The following is a 21,132-nucleotide window of genomic DNA, read 5'->3' as shown; positions in this document are numbered from 1 at the left end:
GCGCCACATTCCATAGTTCGTTGTTGTGTTCTGTTCTACTGAACTGACCGGAAGTCAGACAAAACGAAACGAAAACTTCCATTTTTATTTAATTTCCTCATGATAGAACTGCATTTGGAAATTGCGAGAGGCAGTTTGTTTGGCAACGCGAGACAGTCATGAGGATCAAAGTCCTACTAGCTCTGCTCGTTTCATTTAAAGGTAAGAGTCTCAAGACGTCAAGAGAGTGCACTGGATTTGGGAATGGGATTGGGATATAAATTCAGCACGGCTACATGACCTAGCTGGTTACCAGCAGGTCATTTGGCACAAGGCTTACTTTATTATGAAAGTGAAAGTAACAGAGTTGTTTGAGCAAATGTGTTTGATTGCTATATTATTCTCTGGACATTAATTATAATATCAAATCAGATCAGATGTTATTTTCGTTGTGTAATTTGCTTAGGCATTTGATTTTTTTTAGACAAAGACAAACTCGAAAAAGAAAACAAAACAGCAAAGGCATTTGATTTTCTGTTGTGCAGGGTGTGGCATGTATACTACTGTTTGTGCATGGAGAGATTTGTGCAAACAGAAAGGTTTGGTAGAAGAAGACAAACGGATAAACCCTTTTCCATTAGGGTACAAGGATGTGTTGTTTTGTGTGTTCCTGTTTGTATTGTTGTACCAAAAGTAACCTATTATTCTCGGCCACTTATACTGATGTCATAAGATTTGGGTGTGCATACATAGAAAAGATATACACTGTGACAGCAGACAGAGTGGCCAGGGTGGCCACCAGCCCATTGATCTATTCTAACTTCTGATAGCATGGGCTATTCACATTCCACATTCTGAGGCCCCAGCTTATTACATGTCAATCATGTGGAGACGGCTGTATTTTGTGTGTGTTAAGTACCATTATAAGACCTGGAGGCGTGATCAATGCCATTTGGCTATTCTGAGTGATCAAAGAGCATTGACCACGTAATAAGACCTGGTACTTAAGACACGCAAAATACATGTCTAGGTGGCACTATAGGATGGCCACTGACTGAGCCCACTCCTCCACTATTCATTCATGTACCACCAGTAGCCTATATCAGTGGTTGCCAAACTTTTTCATGTCAAGGACCCCCAAATTGGCAATAATTAGCCAGCGGACCTCCATTTGAAAAGATAAGCCAGGGACCCCCATAAGAGAAGATTTTTTCGGCTCTAGCAGTGATTCTCAACCAGTTTAATTTCAAGGACCCCCAGTTTGACATGCATTAGTCTACGGACCCCCATTTAATGGCATTTCTACCTAGTCAAATTCCTGTGCAAAATGTGTATTTATAAAGGGCTTCTAATGCTGAATCAAATGAATTTGTCTGAAATCAGTTGCAGATGCGAGGACAAGGAAAAGCATACGGTGGAATGTGGCCGAGGGTAACATTGCAGTGCTTGAGTGCCCTTTCCAAGCACGCCCTGATACTGAACTGATCTGGACTTATCCCACTGTCCAGGATGGGATGGATCAGCCCAATAAGCAGCTGTTGACCCACGGGCGGTACCTGCTAGTCCTGAATGCTTCACCTTCTCAACAAGGGAACTACTCATGTTCTCTGGGGTAATGCTGCTGTGCCGCCCATCCATCGCACGAGACTCGGAGTTCTTTTTACTGCTGTTTATTAACACCGTAGAACTGACATACAAAAACAAGACAACAAAACAAAACATTAAATTGGACGTTCATACTAATACATTCATAATAATACATGACTTTCACAATAAGATTCACAAACAAATACAATACTGACCACTTTGCCTGCTTGCACATGAATGGGGGGGGGGTCGACTTGGATCCTTCAGTCTTTCTTGAAAACCCTTTTTGTTTTCTCTTCTTTTCTCAATTTTACTTTTGCTGTAGGCTACTTAACTTTACTTTCTTCTGCTTTACATGTTATAGTTCTCTTACTTAACTTTACTTTCTTCTGCTTTACATGTTATAGTTCTCTTTACTTCTTCTAGTTTACTTTACTTATTCTGGTCTACTTTGTTTTCTTTCTTAATTCCAACTTCTTTTGCACAGAACTCTCTCTCTCAGCGATCCAGACAGTGCATTTCCTTCTGCGCAAAGATAACCTCTGACCTCTCTCACACACAAACCGGAGTAAACACAGACCCTTAATACTCTATGACACAGACACACAATGAGAAACCCACAACACATTGAACACACCTAGAGCGCCCCCAAGAGGACAAAACACAGAAATAAAACCATGACATGGCAGCAGTAACAGCTGCCATATACTTCTGTGTCTGTACATTTGATTGATATATGCAATCTCAACGTCATATAAGTAAGGGCTATAACATATTTGTATTAAAGTTATGGCAGATTTAGTCTGAGTTTACATTCTCAAACGGTGCATACTGCATAGCAGCACCACAGCAGCCTTAGCCAAGTAAAATCCTCAGTGTTGATTTAACATTAAAATGTTTTAAAAGAGCAGTGGGATCTTCATTAAGGCCTTGTCTTTCTTTATAACAGGAATGACACGATCCATACCTGGCGTTTGAAGGTGTGCTCAGATCCGTTACAGACTCGTCATTGTCTTGAGGAAACCCATTACCTTCAAACATGTAATCCGCCATCCTGCAAATTGCAATGCCCAGATGATTTAAATATCCCTGGACTAAGCAAAAACATTAACATTACTTGGCACAAGGTATTGCGTATAAGAAGTTACAGTGAAAGAAATAACAGCATGCAATACACAAATCAATGCATTTTATTTTATTTCATAAATACCGTACTTTGTTTTATTTTGTTTTTGTAGGACAATAAGTTGCTGCCAGATTCATTACAGTTTTACAGCTTCAGTGAAGTTGGAGAGAAGGACCGTGTTTTGTTCACTTGCACCACCTCTTACCTGTATGATGGTCAGCTGTACAAGAGGAGACATATATTTAATGTCACTGTCGACAATAGCAGTGAGATTTACATTTATTTTCTTTCTTTTTTTAAATTATGAAATTGTACGTACTGTTTATTTATATGTTGTTATGTTATATATGTTATATATGTTATGTTGCGTTATGTTGCGTTGCGTTATATTATATTATATATTTTCTAGCCAGTTAAAAAATAAACATTTAGATGGTCTAAAATTATTGTTCTCTCTTTATGTTGCACAGAAAAGCCAGATCAACCTCCAACTATTATCTCACCTCCAGCAGGACAGGTATTTGAGGTAGATGTTGGTAAGCCTCAGCATGTCCATTTAAAGGTTTTTGGTTGCATGTTGCAAGATTACTGCTTGTGCTTAAATACCGTAGTATAACATGTGGAAACTACTTTCTCTTCTAGACTCAAGGCTGGTGATTGATTGCAAAGCTATCCTGTATAGTGAGTATGATCAGGTAGACTGGATAAAGGGAGACTCATATGTGGATGATGACGCCACGCTAACAGTGTACTCCAACTCTACAAGGTAAGCTCCTCACACACACACACACACACACACACACACACACACACACACACACACACACACACACACACACACACACACACACACACACAATTCACAAATCACAAATGAAATCACAGATGAAAATTCTCTTCTCTCTCCTCCAGAGAGACTGCAGGTGATGTACTAAAAATGACAGCATCTCTAACCTTCATAAAAGTGTCAGAGGAGCACCTGTCAAACCCTTACTACAGCTGTATATTGACATCAACCGCTGACATGACCAATGTGACTGTCACCATGTACAATGTCACCATCAGACTGACCAGAAGGGGTATGTCAACCTTGAGAGTTGGCCTGTACGGCTACAGACAATTATTAATGCAAAACGAAATAATTGCTTTTCATGGTGTGGCTCTGTAGGAAGCGAGCCATCTACAAATGGGTCTGTCTGTGTGTCTGTCGGGGGTTAATCTCACAAACTGCTTTCACATTTGTCCATGACGGACGTGACAGACTAGCCACATGAAGTCTGAGCTCCACATCAGACCCTAGTTTTCATGCACCCATTCCATAAATGTTTACTTTACATTAAGATATCGTTGCTGTCAGGCAGAAACCTTGTATTCTTTGTAAATTAATGCCATACTGGATCATGCACAGCGTCACACAAACTCGTCAAAAGTTGCAGATCCACAAGCTTGAAACGTGGTGCGAAGCGACATATTTTGAGCTTGTAGATCTACTACTTTTTGAAAACTTTACTATTTTTGAATTTGAATCCTGAAAATTAACAGTTTTGGACATATGAGGTTTCCACCCGATAGAGATGATATATTTGTCGCAATTTTTTCACAACATTCACAGATACAACTAACATGAATGGTGAGAGGACTGTATTGTTTTGAATTCTAATTTATGAAATACGAATCTATTATCTTTTCTCCCACAGCTCGTTCTCGAATCTTGTTTGTGGTCCAAGTCGTCGTACCCATCATCGTAGTAATTGGTGTGGCGTCAACAGTCCTTTACGTAAAGCTGAGAGTTGACATCACTCTGTTTCTGCGGGACACAGTCGGTTGCCATAGAAACTCCTTGGGTGGGAATTCTGTCTTCTTGTGATTATTTGCTCACTTACTGTAGATCATTGTCTGGTCCGGGGCCCACCTGGGGTCCACATGGGCCCTTATGGGTCTGTAACTCTTGACCGTGTGCAAATGGGGGACATTTTTTATCTTGACTTAGTGAATGTTAAGCAGGGCGTTGCTGAAAAAGAGCATACTGCATGTACTCAGACAGCCTCCCCTACGGTCCATACACTCTCAGATGTACAGACCTGTAAAGGTAATTTGGACCCCTTGGTGATCCCCGGACGTTAGCCTGGCTAATAAGACAGACTAATATCACACTATCGTGGCCGGCAGGCAATTTTGTTTTTGCCAACGGCTGAATCGGTCTGGCTTTGCTTTGTTTTTTCAGATGGAAAGATATATGATGCTTATATGATGTGTTACAAGAACGACACAGACATTGGATTCAGTGAGGAGGACAAGAGATGGCTAGAGAAGGTTTTGGAAGAAGAGTTTGGCTACAACCTCTGTCTCTACGACCGTGATGTCCTACCAGGGGAAGGTATGTATTCATAAAGATTTAGAAGTTAACCTAAATTGGCAAACATTCGGCAAAAATAGCTAATTTAAAACCTCACAGCACCAGTTGTTAAGAGCTTGTACATTTTTGCAGACGACATCTGGTGTAGAGAGTTAAAAAGAGCCCCGGGGGACCAACTAAGTTTATAGGGTTTAAGTGAACATCACTCTTTGAGGTAACATAACAAAGTCACCCCTTCAAACTGTTTCTTGCAGCTGTGGCAGAGTCGGTGTTGAACTGCATAGAACAGAGCCGCAGAGTGGTTCTGATTCCTACATATACAGATCCAGGTTCAGATTCTGGATTACTGAGTGACATCCATGCAGCCCTAGTGGAGCGGCAGACATGCTTGGTACTGATCCAGACAAAGGCCACAGCGGCTCTGGGGTTGAGCAACCCTCACCCCCAGAGCTCTCTTCCAGAAGGCTTACGACTACTTGCCAATGTTAGGCCCGCTGTCATCTGGAGAGGCACCGGCTCTCAAACCCTCTCCTCTTCTTTCTGGAAACATCTACGCTATCATCTACCTGCTCCACTGCAACTAAGATATATGGTTGGCCACACACACGCTGCTAATGTAGTTGAAATGCAATCTGACCAATATAAGTCATAAGGCCTCACCAAAAAGAAAAGGAGCTAGGATGCAGTCAATCAATGGCCAAATTTCTGGTCAAACAAAAAGGTGCGGAGAAAAACATCCTTTTCCAGACACATACAGTATTCTTTTTCTAGAAACAGTCTATATCCGAATCCTCTGTGCATGTGGCCGTGGTTATTAGTGTTTTTGCTGCTCAAAATAGTAATATGTTTGGGAACTTATAAAACATTAATCCAACCTCTCGAGTACAAACATTGTTTACACAGACTGTAGCGATGACTCATCACACAAATACTTCTGGCTCAACGAAAGAGTTGCAGTCTTGCAGTTTTCCTCAGAAAATTGCCAACAGTACCACGTTTTGCCACAAAGAGTGGCATTGTAATCGGTTAAAGTATTAACTTTTTCATGCCGTAGTTTTATTTGTATTTTATTTGTATTTATTTATTTTTTGTTCGGGTAGCTCAGTCTGTAGCGCTCTCGCCTTTGGACCACAAGTTCTTGGGTTCGAACCCGGGCACCGCCAACTCAGCGTATGAGGAGCACGGCTTGGGTGTGGCAAGTCATGCGGGAAGTACTGGGACCTGATGATAGGTGTGGTGCTAACAGGGACAGACTCCCACGTGTTACCGGCTGATACCGACAATAAGCCACTCCCGACCTACTTCTTCTTAGCTTTTTTACTTGTATTATACAGTCATTGCATATTATATTTAAAACAGTCTGTAGAATAGATTACTAACATCTCACTGCACATGTATACTTGTATGAGTGTGTGAACAAGTAAAACCTTTGAATCACTTGGAGTAATCAAGTCAATGTTTGATTTACTTTTCTGTAATCACTCATTCTGTAATCACTTGCATTTGATCTGGCAAAAGATCTTGAGAGATTCGTTTTAAGGTAAAAGGAGGAATAGGTAACTGTCACTGTCTAAATGAAAATGTTTCTGTGCATTGCAATAACCAACGTGATCATTTGCTTCAGTTCATAATCATATTGCGTATACCGTCGCTATCAGGCAGAAACCACATATCCTCCATATGTCCACTTTGTATGTGTTTTCATAAATGTAGGCCTATTTGCTATTTTATTGTATGTGTTGTGCAGAAGCAGAAAAAATGACCATACAAGCTCACTAGAACTGCACATTTGCTAATCTTTTTCATTTTTCATGACATGCCCAGAAACTAGATTGTGGCTAATTAATAATTACATTTGAGTCATTGGAACACATTTTCCATGTCCTGAAGGTTTCCATACGGTAACGTACGTTTTCCACCTGACAGCAACAATAGTTATTTTAGTTTAGTTTGGATTAAAGTACATAAGAAATACCATACAATGTATGGCATACATGATAGGAAGAAAAGTACATTGTGATTTGGAAGGGGAAAAAAGTAACGAGAAGGAGTTGACCCCCCAAAAAAACAAAATACAAACCAAAAAACATGATTTGATGCTGATTATGTCACAAGGTGATTTTGAATACAGGAAACAAAATCTTCATGACCCAAGGGGGAGTGGTTTTTGATGTCAGACCACAACATATATACTTTTTAAATCAAGGGAATTGTTTCTATGCAGAGCTGTCCATGGTGCTTAAGGTGCACATAATGCAAGTCAGAAGATATGTACAATTACGGACTCAAATTAACTTATGGGCCCTGGGCACAGACATGTACCATCACCTCTCTGATCAGAACATCCCTCTCTCCACCTTACAAATCTTTATAAAGGTTGACTCTCATCTACCCTTCGAGAACAACATGAAAAACCTCTATAAATCCTCCTTGACCACAAGAACATCTCTGGCCTCTGTCGGACTACTGACCCACTCAGATGCATGACTTTGAAGGATTTATTAATTTAATTGATTGAGACATAGCATGTTAATAAACATTAGTATAAACAATATAAGACGTACAGATGCCAGAGTGGTGCAAGAATGCTAAACTCACATTGTTAGGCAGTAGGTATACAGGTAACAAAAACATTACATTACAAATAATGCGTCGTGCTTGTCAGAGACATGCGCAAAGTGAGTTCAGTCAGGAACGCAATTGCTGCCTGCTGTCCATTGGGTCGCCTCAACTCCACGTCCACATCCACTCATCCAATCACACACTCATTCCATTCTCAGACCGTTCTATGATCTAATCTGGAATTTTGCACTGCTCATTCCTGCTTGCTTTGCTATACTATCATGCTGCTGCTGCTCTCACCACTGCTGCCTTGCTCGGACACTGCTGCTCACCCTCCACCATCCCAGCTACCACCTGTTGTTCTGGATCTGCTGTTTATATATGGAGTCCCTATGGTTGGGACTGAATACTGATGCACTTAATCTGAGTACGTAAATACCAGATCCAATTCATTGTCAAACCATAATAAATATATTGCTCATTTTGTATTCAATAAAACTATATTATATAAATTCGTGAGTTGAGTCCTGACTGAAGTGACAATATATGAATAAAAATATACTAGAACAAACAAAAACAAATGCATGTCAAGTTAGAAATGACCACAGTTTTGTTTTGCCTTGAGCTATTAGTTTTACTTTGAGATGGCGCTTATAGATATGGCCTGTGTCGCAAGTGCTATAGCCATTCAATATTCACTTCCCTTTAAAGCACATATTGTGCAAATGTGGCTATATAGGGTTGCTATATGGGTGTATGGTGTGATCACTGTGATGTGACAGTGAAAATGTCATTAGAGAACACTGAGAGACAAGAAGAGGGAAGACAAAAACAAACACATGCATGTATTGACATGGCATATACAGTAACACCACTTCCCAGAGTCAGAGACAGCCCTTCCTAACATAACTTTTGATAAATAAACAAACAAACAAATAAATACAAATTCAATGAAGAAATGTGAACATTTGTTCCTGCTGGGTGACAATTTCCACTACACATAGGACCTCAACCACTTCCTGTTGCACATGCAGGATGTGGGTTATACACCGTTTCTAACTTAACAGGAAAAGCAAGCCATCACATGTTGTAGGAGGAGGAGGACCTAATAGTAGCATGTGGTTCCACATCCACCATATAGGAAGAGGTTGTTGTTGAGCAGTCAGTCACCATGGGGAAGGGGATCAAAGTCCTAATCGCTCTGCTCCTTTCATTTCAAGGTAAGAGTCTCAAGAGTGTTTTGGGTATGGGATATAAATTCAGCACAAAGCCTAGATATGGTTATAAACAAATATTGTTGTCATTCATGGTAGCACAAGGCCTACTTCATGAAAGCGACAGCATAGCTGTTTGAGCAACTGTGTTGATTGCTATGCTTTTTTATTCTCTGGAAATAATTATAATATCACATCAGATCACATGAAATGTATTTTTGTTGTGTGTATTTTGCTTAGGCATTATGATTTTCTGTTATTGTTCAGGGTGTGGAGGGAGAGGTAGGCCTATAGATATACATCAAATATATATAGGGAGAGTAACATACAGTATATAAATATATATATTTAAGAAAAGTTTGTAAGAGAAATTATGGGGGTGCATACATAGTTTAGACTAGTCATTGGTTAGACTTGGGTTAGGTTTAGGTGTGCTGCCCCGTGGGAGGTTAGGGTTAGGGTGAGGGTTTGAAAAAAATCGTGATTCGAATCGTATCGTGACTTGAGTGGTTACGATGTTAAAACATTAAGAAATATTATTTTGAGTGCACTGTGCCTTTGAGAGAATTACCTGATTGTAATCGTGCAGCTTATAATTAAAATAAAACAAAACATATTAGGTCACCCCTATCATGAACTAGCCGCAATGTGCAACTCTAGATTTTTTTATAATGGGATGAATCTAGAGTTGCAATACCCTCCATTGACTCCCCACTCATCTTTTTTGGTTTGCGATCTGCTTGTCTTAAACAACGTTAAACTCACCAACATTGCAGCTGTAGTACAAGCTTGAATTATCCTCTTTCAATCTGCCGAGCTTGTTTTTCATAAAAATCCACCGTAGAGAATTTATGAGCTACTTTCTGTCAAGACATCCTCTGCAAGTGATTCTTTTTTTAAGTGTTGCCGTTTGGAAGCACTTGTTTTTAATTAACGGGTCGCGCTGCTGCCTCCTGCATTATGTGCAAATTCGAAACAGGTGGAACGCAAGGCCGTTCAGTGATGTACGACGAGTGCTTCCAAACTCCAGCACTTAGAAAAAGAATCACTTGCAGAGGATGTCTTGACAGAAAGTAGCTCATAACATCTCTACAGTGGATTTTTATGAAAAACAAGCTCGGCAGATTGAAAGAGGATAATTCAAGCTTGTACTACAGCTGCAATGTTGGTGAGTTTAACGTCGTTTAAGACAAGCAGATCGCAAACCCAAAAAGATGAGTGGGGAGTCAATGGAGGGTATTGCAACTCTAGATTCATCCCATTATAAAAAAATCTAGAGTTGCAAATTGCGGCTAATCATGAACATAACATCCAGTCATACCTCCCCCAGTTTCCTCATGCCCTGCACAATCTGAGCACACCTTGTTATTTGTATACCTGCACCAATGTCACCTACAGTAGTCAAATTCCTGTACAAAATGTGTAGGGGAGGATGGGGGAAGATGAACCACTTTTTACTTAAGTTGTCCTGGAAGCAAGGCAAAATGAGATGGCAGTCAAATCTAATGATCTACACATATTTCAGGATGTCCTCTATCAATTGAAATGATGAGTAAGCAGCTATGACAAAGGGCCATGAAAATATGACCTTTTCAAAAAAACTGGTCATGTGGCTCAATTTTCCCCAGGTAAGGGGTAAGTTGATCCAAAATTGAACCACATGATATTTTAATGTAAAGAGCTTAAACTTGAACAGATAATTTATTCACTTATTGAAAATAATTTAATAACAGTTTTCCCTTTTGCAAATAGTCTTATTTATCTGTTTATTTATTATTTAAACAATATAAAGACAATTAAATAAAGTTTGTTATTCAGAACCTTATAATATTTGCAATATTGTTAATACAATATAGCAAATTTGCAAAAATTTGCAAATTAAAGGTCCACCCATTAAAGGTCCACCAACATCCAAATTAAAGGTCATTCAGTATAATTTGAGTAGCAAATACTTAATACATAAATATGAATGGTGATTCACATTAAGAAAATTGGCTCAATTTACCCCAAGGAATTGGTTCAACTTGCCCCATGGCCACTTTTTGACAAAACATGGCTAGCTTAATGCTCCAGGCTAATGTTTAGCTAAATGATTCACATGGGTTTTATACATTGGTATATCACCAACATGCATGATATATAAGACCTGGGTGCTTTTGCTTTAACATAAAAATGATTATTCAATTTTTTTTTTACTTTGACCAGCAAAAAACACTTTTTTGTGTATAAATGTACTTACCACTTTGTCCATGTGTCTCTCATCTTCACAGTCAGGTTGAAATGGTGGGTGTGTCCTGATTTTGAGGTCACATGACAACTCATGTGTGTAGTTTTAAAGATACAGGGGGTGGTTCAACTTACCCGACGGTTCATCTTCCCCCATCCTCCCCTACTTATAAAGGGCTTCTAATGCTGAAGCTGAATCAAATGAATTTGTCTGAAATCAGTTGCAGATGCGAGGACAAGGAAAAGCATATGGTGGAATGTGGCCGAGGGTAACATTGCAGTGCTTGAGTGCCCTTTACAAGCACGCCCTGATACTGAACTGATCTGGACTTATCCCACTGTCCAGGATGGGATGGATCAGCCCAATAAGCAGCTGTTGACCCACGGGCGGTACCTGATAGTTCTGAATGCTTCATCTTCTCAACAAGGGAACTACTCATGTTCTCTGGGGTAATGTTGCCATATACTTCTGTGTCTGTACATTTAATTAATATATGCAATCTCAACGTTATATTATGTAAGGGCTATAACATATTTAAGCAGGGAACTGAGGGTATAAGTACAGCGAAAACAATACACAGGTGAACAGAACTAACAATCAACACTGGGATAGGCTGGGAGACTAACAGGACACAGGTGGAGAAAACTAGATAGCACAGGGAGGTGAGACAACACAGGAAACAGTAACTAGGGAAAACAGGAAACACTAATTAAAGTTATGGCAGATTTAGATTAGTCTGAGTTTACATTCTCAAACGGTGCATACTGCATAGCAGCACCACAGCAGCTTTAGCCAAGTAAAATCCTCAGTGTTGATTTAACACTAAAATGTTTTAAAAGAGCAGTGGGATCTTCATTAAGGCCTTGTCTTTCTTTATAACAGGAATGACACGATCCATACCTGGCGTTTGAAGGTGTGCTCAGATCCGTTACAGACTCGTCATTGTCTTGAGGAAACCCATTACCTTCAAACATGTAATCCGCCATCCTGCAAATTGCAATGCCCAGATGATTTAAATATCCCTGAACTAATCAAAAACATTAACATTGATTGGCACAAGGTATTGCGTATAAGAAGTTACAGTGAAAGAAATAACAGCATGCAATACACAAATCAATGCATTTTATTTTATTTCATAAATACCGTACTTTGTTTTATTTTGTTTTTGTAGGACAATAAGTTGCTGCCAGATTCATTACAGTTTTACATCTTCAGTGAAATGGAAGAGAAGGACCGTGTTTTGTTCACTTGCACCACCTCTTACCTGTATGATGGTCAGCTGTACAAGAGGAGACATATATTTAATGTCACTGTCGACAATAGCAGTGAGATTTACATTTATTTAGATGTATTTTCTTTCTTTCTTTTTATTATGAAATTGTACATACTGTACTGTATGTTCTAGCCAGTAAAAAAAAAAAACATTGTTCCTTCTTTATGTTGCACAGAAAAGCCAGATCAACTTCCAACTATTACCTCACCTAAAGCAGGACAGGTATTTGAGGTAGATGTTGGTAAGCCTCAGCATGTCCATTTAAAGGTTTTTGATTGCATGTTGCAAGATTACTGCTTGTGCTTAAATACCGTAGTATAACATTTGGAAACTGCTTTCTCTTCTAGACTCAAGGCTGGTGATTGATTGCAAAGCTATCCTCTATAGTGAGCATGATGAGGTAGACTGGTTAAAGGGAGACTCATATGTGGATGATGACGCCACGCTAACAGTGTACTCCAACTCTACAAGGTAAGCTCCTCACACACATTTGATTTCTTTTATTTGGATCTGCACAAGAGGCGTATACAGAATAGACCCAAACACTGGTCAGAATAAGGTTATACATTACATGGTCCAACCAAGCTGCTGCACATGCGCTTAACACACAGAGGGAAAAGAAGAGAAAGTATATATTTAAAAAAAATATATATATATATATATACAGCACATTGTTGACATACTATATACTTGATACTACTAGACAGGATGTTTGTTTTGGGTTTTTTTAAGCCTCCTAGGGATAAATGAAACAACGCCTTCTCCAGACAGACAGACTGCCCATAGTAGCTGAGACAGAACAGTATTTAGCCAGCTTTTTTGCATTTGTTTTTAGCAATCCACCCAATTGCAAACCCCTGAGCACAAGTTTATGGACATGGCCCAGACTTCCAAATACAAGGACAATAAGTTGACAGTTATATCCCAAGGCCATAACACACACACACACACACACACACACACAATTCACAAATCACAAATGAAATCACAGATGAAAATTCTCTTCTCTCTCCTCCAGAGAGACTGCAGGTGATGTAATAAAAATTACAGCATCTCTAACCTTCATAAAAGTGTCAGAGGAGCACCTGTCAAACCCTTACTACAGCTGTATATTGACATCAACCGCTGACATGACCGCTGATAAGACCGCTGACAGGTACAATGTCACCATCAGACTGACCAGAAGGGGTATGTCAACCTTGAGAGTTTCTACAGACAATTATTAACGCAAAACTAAATAATTGCTTTTAATGGTGTGGCTCTATAGGAAGTGAGCCGTCTACAAATGGGTCTGTCTGTGTGTCTGTCGGGGGTTAATCTCACAAACTGCTTTCACATTTGTCCATGATGGACGTGACAGACTAGCCACATGAAGTCTGAGCTCCACATCAGACCCTGTATTGTTTTCAAAATGTCATGCACCCAGTCCATGAATGTTTACGCCTACTTTACAAAGATATCTACAAAAGTAGAAGATCCACAAGCTTGAAACGCGACATATGAGGTTTCCACCCGACAGAGATGAAATATTTGCTGTGTCCTCTTCTTTCACAACATCCACAGATACAACTAACATGAATGGTGAGAGGACTGTGTTGTTTTGAATTCTAATTTATGAAATACGTATCCATTATCTCCCACAGCTCGTTCTCGCATCTTGTTTGTGGTCCAAGTCGTCGTACCCATCATCGTAGTAATTGGTGTGGCGTCAACAGTCCTTTACGTAAAGCTGAGAGTTGACATCACTCTGTTTCTGCGGGACACAGTCGTCAGTTGCCATAGAAACGCCTCAGGTGGGAATTCTGTCTTCTTTATTTGCTCACTTTATTGTATGTAGATCAACGTCTGGTCACACCTGGAGTGGGTCCCTAAATGGAAGCTTATGGGTCTGTAACTCTGACAGTGTGCAAATGGGGGAAAAAATGTAATATTGTCTGAGTGTATAGGGTGTATTAGGGGGTGAACCTGTACTCAGACAGTACATTTTTAAATGGAACCTTTGGTTCCGTTTATATACTCTTATAGAGTTACAGACCCAAGGGGTCCATTTGTACACTCAGACCTGTAAGGGTCGATCATTTGGACCCCTTGGTGGTCGCTGGACCATGAGAATCCGTGTGCTACTCAGTCACTGGTTCTCAACCTGTGGGTGGGTCCCACATGAGTTTTGATTTGTTTTTTTTTAAATCAAAATCAACAAATCATCAAAAATAATCAACATACTATACTATAAAAAAAACATTGGCCAACTTGTCAAATAATATAAGAAAGAGGCTACATTTTTTTGAAAGGGTTAAGGTTGAGAACCACTGTGCTGACTAATGAATTCTGTGTAGAATTAAAGTGTATGTGCAGTACAGTCATTCAGTATCCAACCGACGACCTACTGAGGTGTGACTTCCTCTCCCAGGCATGCTTGGGTGTAACCACAGTTATTGAGGTGCGCTAGGCCCTCCTATATACAGGTTTAAAGCTGCTATAAGCAATAATATGTCAACATTTTAATTACCTTTTTATTTTTATGGTATTCAGACAGCCAGCAATGGGTAGAACGCTCCAAAACAAATCTAGTCTCTGTGACACATCTAGGGGCCGCAATCTGCTTCAAAGATTTTCCTAGAAGCTTTGTCATTGGTCGATTTGCCTGTCTGCTTCCTGATTGGTTAGTCATTGCGACCGGGTTTTTTTCCATCTAGGAGTTTTTTCCCCCTAGATGCGTCACAGAGACTACATTTTATTTGGGAGTGTTCTACCCATTGCTGGCTGACTGAATACCAAAGAAAATAAAAATAAAAAGGTCATAAAACTTTTGACATATTATTGCTTATAGCAGCTTTAGTGTTTGTTTTTAGTTCAATGTTTGTTTTAAAAACACCAAATTAATGTTTGTTTAACACAAACATTAAATGCCATTAACAATAAAGAGAATCACCTAATCATAGCAACATATTAGCGCCCCTCACTTCACACAGGTGTGATTTTTGGATTTTCAGATGGAAAGATATATGATGCATATATGATGTGTTACAAGAACGACACAGACATTGGATTCAGTGAGGAGGACAAGAGATGGCTAGAAAAGGTTTTGGAAGAAGAGTTTGGCTACAACCTCTGTCTCTATGACCGTGATGTCCTACCAGGGGAAGGTATGTATCCTGCTGCCTGCTGCTCATAACATTTTAGAAGTTAACAACATGAACCCTAGCTATATTGGCAAACCTCAGATCTAAAACCTCAGAACACGCTTTGTTGTGAGCTTGTAGATTTTTGCAGGCAAGATCTGGTGTAGCGGGTAAAAAAAAGAGCCCCGGGGGACCAACTAAGTTTATAGGGTTTAAGTGAACATCACTCTTTGAGGATTTAAAAAGGTAACATAACAAAGTCACCCCTTCAAACTGTTTCTTGCAGCTGTGGCAGAGTCGGTGTTGAACTGCATAGAACAGAGCCGCAGAGTGGTTCTGATTCCTACATATACAGATCCAGGTTCAGATTCTGGCTTACTGAGTGCTATCCATGCAGCCCTAGTGGAGCGGCAGACACGCTTGGTACTGATCCAGACAAAGGCCACAGCGGCTCTGGGGTTGAGCAACCCTCACCCCCAGAGCTCTCTTCCAGAAGGCTTACGACTACTTGCCAACGTTAGGCCCGCTGTCATCTGGAGAGGCACCGGCTCTCAAAGCCTCTCCTCTTCTTTCTGGAAACATCTACGCTATCATCTACCTGCTCCACTGCAACTAAGATACATGGTTGGCCAGCCGCACTGTCAGGGGGGGTCAGAGGGTACCCATGCATATGACAACACCATGTGTATGTATTTACCTGTACATAATAAATAAATGTATTGTATCATTTATATGGTTGAAACACTTAGTCAGTCTGTTGTGCAGAACACACATACACTGCTAATGTAGTTGAAATGCAATCTGACCAATAGCAGTCATAATGCCTCACCAAAAAGAAAAGGAGCAAGCATGCAGTCAATGGCCAAATGTCTGGCCAAACAAAAAGGTGCGAGAAAAACATTGTTTTGCAGGACAGATACAGTTTTTATTCTTTTTTGAGGGTGTCAAATCTCCTGTACTTTGCGTGTACTGTAGTACTGTATATGTATACCACAGTTGCTCATTTTCTGTACCCTCTCTCTTAATGTTAAAGTATTAACCTTTTTTATGGCGTATTTTTATTTGATTTGTATTTATTTATTTTGTGTCTGGGTTTATTTTGTGTCTTCAGTCGTGCTCTTACATTTGGACCACAAAGCCAAAGCCTTGGATCCTGGGCACCGCCATTCAGCGTATGAGTACCACGGCTTGGGTGTGGCAAGTCGTGCGGGAAGTATTGGGAGCTGATGGGAGGTGTGGCGCTCCAACTCAGCATCAATACCCCAGGGGTCTAGCGCATTGTAACGGGGACAGACGTTGCATTCCAATGCCAATAGCACAAACTTTGGCATGCTATAGTCCTACATACTTACACCTAGAAACCCCATTCAAACCTATTTAGGTTCATCTTACGGTGGACATGTTTGTCTGAAAAGGAATCTTTGAAATGTTTCATAGTTTTAGAAATATAGTGCTTTTAAATTTGAGAAATTCAGACTGGGGGTCAATGGCAGATTTTGGCAAATAAAGATTTGAGTGTGGTTTGAACCCACAACCTCCAGATCATGCAGCCAGTGTGCTAAGTCACTGATCTACTTGCTACCTGCCACAATGCAGTCTGCTGTTCCCTTTGAGTAACAACATTGATACAAAAATAAAATAACAGGAGATTTGTCTATTGTTTCTTTTGCTGTTGTTTATCTCTAGAGGTTTGAATGTTTATGAACCACAATGAAAACAAGTCTCTGGCTCTTCTGTCATTATCTATTCAGCATTTTGAGAACAGCATGCACAGTGGCTCACTGGGTACAGAGCCTGCCTGGGAATCAGGAGGCCGCAGGTTCAAGTCCTGGCTCTGACATAGTGTCCCAAAATCATGAAAATATCACATACTAAAGTATGCCGTCCGAAACCATGGACTATAGTATGTAGTTTTTCATAATTTTCATCTTTTTTTCAAATCCTCCTAAATCACGAAAAACGACATGCTATAGTATGCCGTCTGAAACCATGAACTATAGTATGTCGTATGCCGTCCGAAACCAAATATGAGAAATGTATTGATTGATTGATTGATTGAAATCTTTATTAACAGTTTGCAGAATTACAGTACATTTCAAGCACAAACTCAATACAAAGACTGTTAACTGTGAGTGGACGACCCAATTAAGCCTTACACTTGTTTACAACAGGGTCCACATTGTTCAATTCATCAAAACATTTAGAGACAAACAAATAGACACTTCTATGTAGTTAAAGAACAGAACAGGAATTCATCATATAGGAAGCGAAAAGGGAAAAAAATATATATACAGTGAGGGGAACAGGGGGATAAAAGAAAAGAAAACGAAAGACAGAGTGTAGGGCGCCTGCACACAACACCATGCGTTGATGCCATGTGTGCTTATGTGCAGGCACCCAACACCACGTCCATACAAAAACATAGTACAATCCATAGTACAAAGACAGAGTGTAGGGCGCCTGCACACAACACCATGCGTTGATGCCATGTGTGCATATGTGCAGGCACCCAACACCACGTCCATACAAAAACATAGTACAATCCAGATAAAAATTCAGCTTTTACAGAGGCCAGTTTCGAATTGCAGCCATCCGTAGGTGCCCTTTGAGAGCAGTTTTGAAGGAGCCAAGGGATTCACATGTCTTAATGACTGTTGGTAGGGCGTTCCACATTTTGGTCGCATAGGAGCGAAAAGAATTTAGTCCCTTGTTTGTGCCGAATCTGGGTTGTACATGGTTTGTTGCACTCCCTCTGGTGTTGTGGGTGTGGACTTCGTTTACATTAAGGAAGTATTTAGACAGGTACATGGGTATCTTGGTGGTGTATCTAATCTTGTGGACCAGACCCATTGCAAGATGCTGTACTCTGTCGTCGACCCTAAGCCATCCCAGCCTGTCAAAGTGGGCAGGGGTGAGGTGGGTTCGGGGGGTGAGGCCAAGTAGGAGCCTGACCAGTTTGTTTTGGGAGGTCTGGAGCCTTGTTTTAAGGGCCTTTGAGGTGCTGTGGTACCAGGAGGTGGATGCATAGTCAAAGAAACCTTGTACAAGGGCTCCTGTTAAGGTCTTCAAGGTGTTTTTGTCGACCAGTGAGGAGATCCTGTAGAGGAATCTTGTTCTTTGATTGACTTTTTTGATTACGTTGGTGGCCATCTTATCACCGGAAAGATTGGCCTCCAGGATGGAACCTAGGTAGGTAATTTGATCCTTCCGTGTGATAATATCATCACCAACTCTAACCAAGAAGCCATCTGCCTGTATAACTTTGGCATGCTACTATAGTCCTACGTACTTGCACCTAGAAACCCCATTCAAACCTATTTAGGTTCATCTTACGGTGGAGATGTTTGCCTGAAAAGGAATCTTTGAAATGTTTCATAGTTTTAGAAATATAGTGCTTTCAAATTTGAGAAATTTACAATAGGGCTCAATGGCAGATACATGCACGTCAAAAAATAACTTTCACATAGAAACTCCATTCACACTTTGTATAATTCAGCTTACTGTGGAGACACATGCTGGAACTTTTTACTTTGAAATGTTTTGTAGTTTCTGAGTTATTTAACTTAAACGCCCAATGCATTCTCAATGGCAATAGCACAGACTTTGGCATGCTACTAGTCCTACATACTTACACCTAGAAACCCCATTCAAACCTATTTAGGTTCATCTTACGGTGGACATGTGTGCCTGAAAAGGAATCTTTGAAATGTTTCATAGTTTTAGAAATATAGTGCTTTCAAATTTGAGAAATGTATAATAGGGCTCAATGGCAGATACATGCACGTCAAAAAAGCACTTTCACCTAGAAACTCCATTCACACTTTTTATAATTCAGCTTACTGTGGAGACACATGCTGGAACTTTTTACTTTGAAATGTTTTGTAGTTTCTGAGTTATTTAACTTAAACGCCCAATGCATTCTCAATAAAAATAAAATTAAGAAATGTTAACATTTGTCCCTGGGTGACAATTTCCACTAAACATGGGACCTCGACCACTTACTGTATGTGCTTGTTGCACATGCAGGATGTGGGTTGTACACCATTTCTAACGTAACAGGAAAAGCAAGTCATTGGAGGTGTCTTGTGAAAAAAGTTCCATGTGAGGTGTGAACCAAACCATGCATCATGGCTTACTGTGGAACATAATATAGTAAAAGAGGACCATCATGTTATGCTGTGTGGAAAGGAACCAAGCTGTACAGCCAGATCTTAACACTGTGATAATCTACACGCCAGCAACAATAAGCAGATATTAAAGTAAAGGGATGGGACACGGGAGTCAAACTGGATGCACTCTGATCTTTGCAATCATTGCCATAATTTGGGAGGGATGTTGTCTGGAAGAGATGGGTATGTATACTGTAGGCTTTCTGTTGCGGTGCTGTGCACTGTACTGCAAACTTTATCATAGCATAAAATACATTGTATTCGATTAGCTGATCCATATCATGTGTGTGTGTGTGTGTGTGTGTGTGTGTGTGTGTGTGTGTGTGTGTGTGTGTGTGTGTGTGTGTGTGTGTGTGTGTGTATGTGTGTGTGTGTGTGTGTGTGAGAGAAACAAGATCTAAGAGATCAGCAGATGTCTAAACTGTCTAAACTTTGTCTAACTGCTGTCTGCCTTTCAAACCACCTAGATGTGAACTACAGAGTTGTGGAGGGTGATTCCTTTAAGATGCCTTGCTCTGAAGATAAGCATAGTAAGGGGGTCGTGTGGACCAAGTCTGGAGGAGGACATGGATGTGCACATCCATCCAAGGACATTACGAGACAAGAGCAACATGCAATTAGTTGTGTGATCAGTACACACAATGACCTTGAGTTCCAGGCACTCAATTCAACACATTCTGGAAATTACACGTGCCTCATAAAGTTAGTACCTACAGTATATCATCAAAATCATTACATTATTCTATGGTGACATTTTTTACTTCCTCTTGTTGTTTCATTAGCAAATATCATGAAAATATGTAATTTGTTATGTAGATGTTTTCCAATTAAGCCAATGTAAGCTAGGCCCATATGCACCAATGCAACTCCTTGCAACTCCTTCCATAAAACAGTTTTAAGACCTAGCTGTCACACCAATGCAACTCTTTGCAAGTGCAACTGCCATTGGGGATAATGGTTTCATGCAACATACTCACAACCATTTGGTTGGAAGGAGTTGCATGAGGAATCATTGGTTTGGGCCTAAGATATGGCAGGTGTAACCATTAACAAGCTGAAAACTCAACAGTTCGAAAACCAAGCAATGCATTTCAAGTTTTATGTCACAACTCTAGGGAAAACAATTACTTACAATAGAATCTGTATGTATATTTACATGTTCTACCATGCAGTAAGGTATGTTATCACTCCTCTACAGTGGTAGTAGGAAGCGGCTACTTCATCTACAGGTACTGAATAATGCAAATCTCGGGTGCAATAAGTCAGACGAGAGCCATGTGACCATCGTTCTGGGCTACAATGGGATCATTCCCTGTACTATTTTCAACTGCAGTGACCAGGATTCCAACACTAATGTTACCTGGTGGTACAAGGTACAACACATTGTATGAATAACAATGGCACGGTTTCACAAAGGACACCTCTTACACCATGGTGTAAGAAGTGGTGTTGCACATGCTCAGTTGCCGCCAGTGTTGGGCATCGTTACTTTCTAAAGTAACATCGTTACTTAGGTT

General features: G+C 40.2%; 3 protein-coding genes across 8 annotated transcripts in view; all 3 read left to right on the top strand.

Moving 5' to 3' along the window:
* Positions 1–109: 109 nt before the first annotated feature.
* On the top strand, positions 110–5,703 carry LOC308316909 (interleukin-18 receptor 1-like). The gene is made up of 10 exons (XM_080765694.1): positions 110–201; positions 1,363–1,591; positions 2,516–2,693; positions 2,805–2,958; positions 3,163–3,228; positions 3,335–3,458; positions 3,605–3,771; positions 4,390–4,536; positions 4,917–5,069; positions 5,303–5,703. The coding sequence occupies exons 1-10, from the start codon at positions 159–161 to the stop codon at positions 5,698–5,700; spliced, it is 1,659 nt and encodes a 552-aa protein (XP_080621820.1). The 5' UTR covers positions 110–158; the 3' UTR covers positions 5,701–5,703.
* Positions 5,704–8,733: 3,030 nt separating this feature from the next.
* LOC308329950 (interleukin-18 receptor 1-like) lies at positions 8,734–17,058 on the top strand. 3 transcript variants are annotated; one of them, XM_080784516.1, is made up of 10 exons: positions 8,734–8,830; positions 11,272–11,500; positions 11,934–12,111; positions 12,223–12,376; positions 12,500–12,565; positions 12,672–12,795; positions 13,343–13,512; positions 13,968–14,117; positions 15,318–15,470; positions 15,733–17,058. In XM_080784516.1, the coding sequence occupies exons 1-10, from the start codon at positions 8,782–8,784 to the stop codon at positions 16,158–16,160; spliced, it is 1,701 nt and encodes a 566-aa protein (XP_080640642.1). In that variant the 5' UTR covers positions 8,734–8,781; the 3' UTR covers positions 16,161–17,058. The 3 variants fall into 3 exon arrangements, with proteins under 3 accessions (XP_080640642.1, XP_080640641.1, XP_080640643.1); XM_080784515.1 differs by having other exon boundaries at positions 15,297–15,470; XM_080784517.1 differs by having other exon boundaries at positions 8,791–8,830; positions 11,397–11,500; positions 15,297–15,470.
* A 3,130-nt stretch (positions 17,059–20,188) lies between these two features.
* Positions 20,189–21,132, top strand: part of LOC308325596 (interleukin-18 receptor accessory protein-like) — an 8,157-nt gene continuing 7,213 nt past the window's right edge. For all 4 annotated transcript variants that reach the window (XR_013965046.1, XM_080778132.1, XM_080778133.1 and 1 more), the window contains exons 1-2: positions 20,189–20,317; positions 20,788–20,988. Coding sequence is in view for 3 of the 4 variants with exons in the window: in XM_080778132.1 (XP_080634258.1) it covers positions 20,794–20,988 (195 nt within the window). In the remaining variant the exon portion in view is untranslated. The remainder of the gene's footprint in view (positions 20,318–20,787; positions 20,989–21,132) is intronic.

This window comes from Protomyctophum bolini, assembly GCF_963924005.1.
Source record: "Protomyctophum bolini genome assembly, chromosome: 1".
Taxonomy (NCBI): domain Eukaryota; kingdom Metazoa; phylum Chordata; class Actinopteri; order Myctophiformes; family Myctophidae; genus Protomyctophum; species Protomyctophum bolini.
This window is presented reverse-complemented; position numbering and strand designations above follow the sequence as displayed.

Bases quoted from the DNA above. Each gene is read 5' to 3' on its own strand.
- LOC308316909 (XM_080765694.1), top strand. From the start codon at position 159: ATGAGGATCAAAGTCCTACTAGCTCTGCTCGTTTCATTTAAAG. The intron at 3,459-3,604 runs GTAAGCTCCTCA...TCTCTCCTCCAG, and splicing joins GTGTACTCCAACTCTACAAG to AGAGACTGCAGGTGATGTAC. The intron at 4,537-4,916 runs GTGGGAATTCTG...TTGTTTTTTCAG, and splicing joins TTGCCATAGAAACTCCTTGG to ATGGAAAGATATATGATGCT.
- LOC308329950 (XM_080784515.1), top strand. From the start codon at position 8,782: ATGGGGAAGGGGATCAAAGTCCTAATCGCTCTGCTCCTTTCATTTCAA. The intron at 12,566-12,671 runs GTAAGCCTCAGC...TTTCTCTTCTAG, and splicing joins GGTATTTGAGGTAGATGTTG to ACTCAAGGCTGGTGATTGAT. The intron at 15,471-15,732 runs GTATGTATCCTG...TGTTTCTTGCAG, and splicing joins TGATGTCCTACCAGGGGAAG to CTGTGGCAGAGTCGGTGTTG.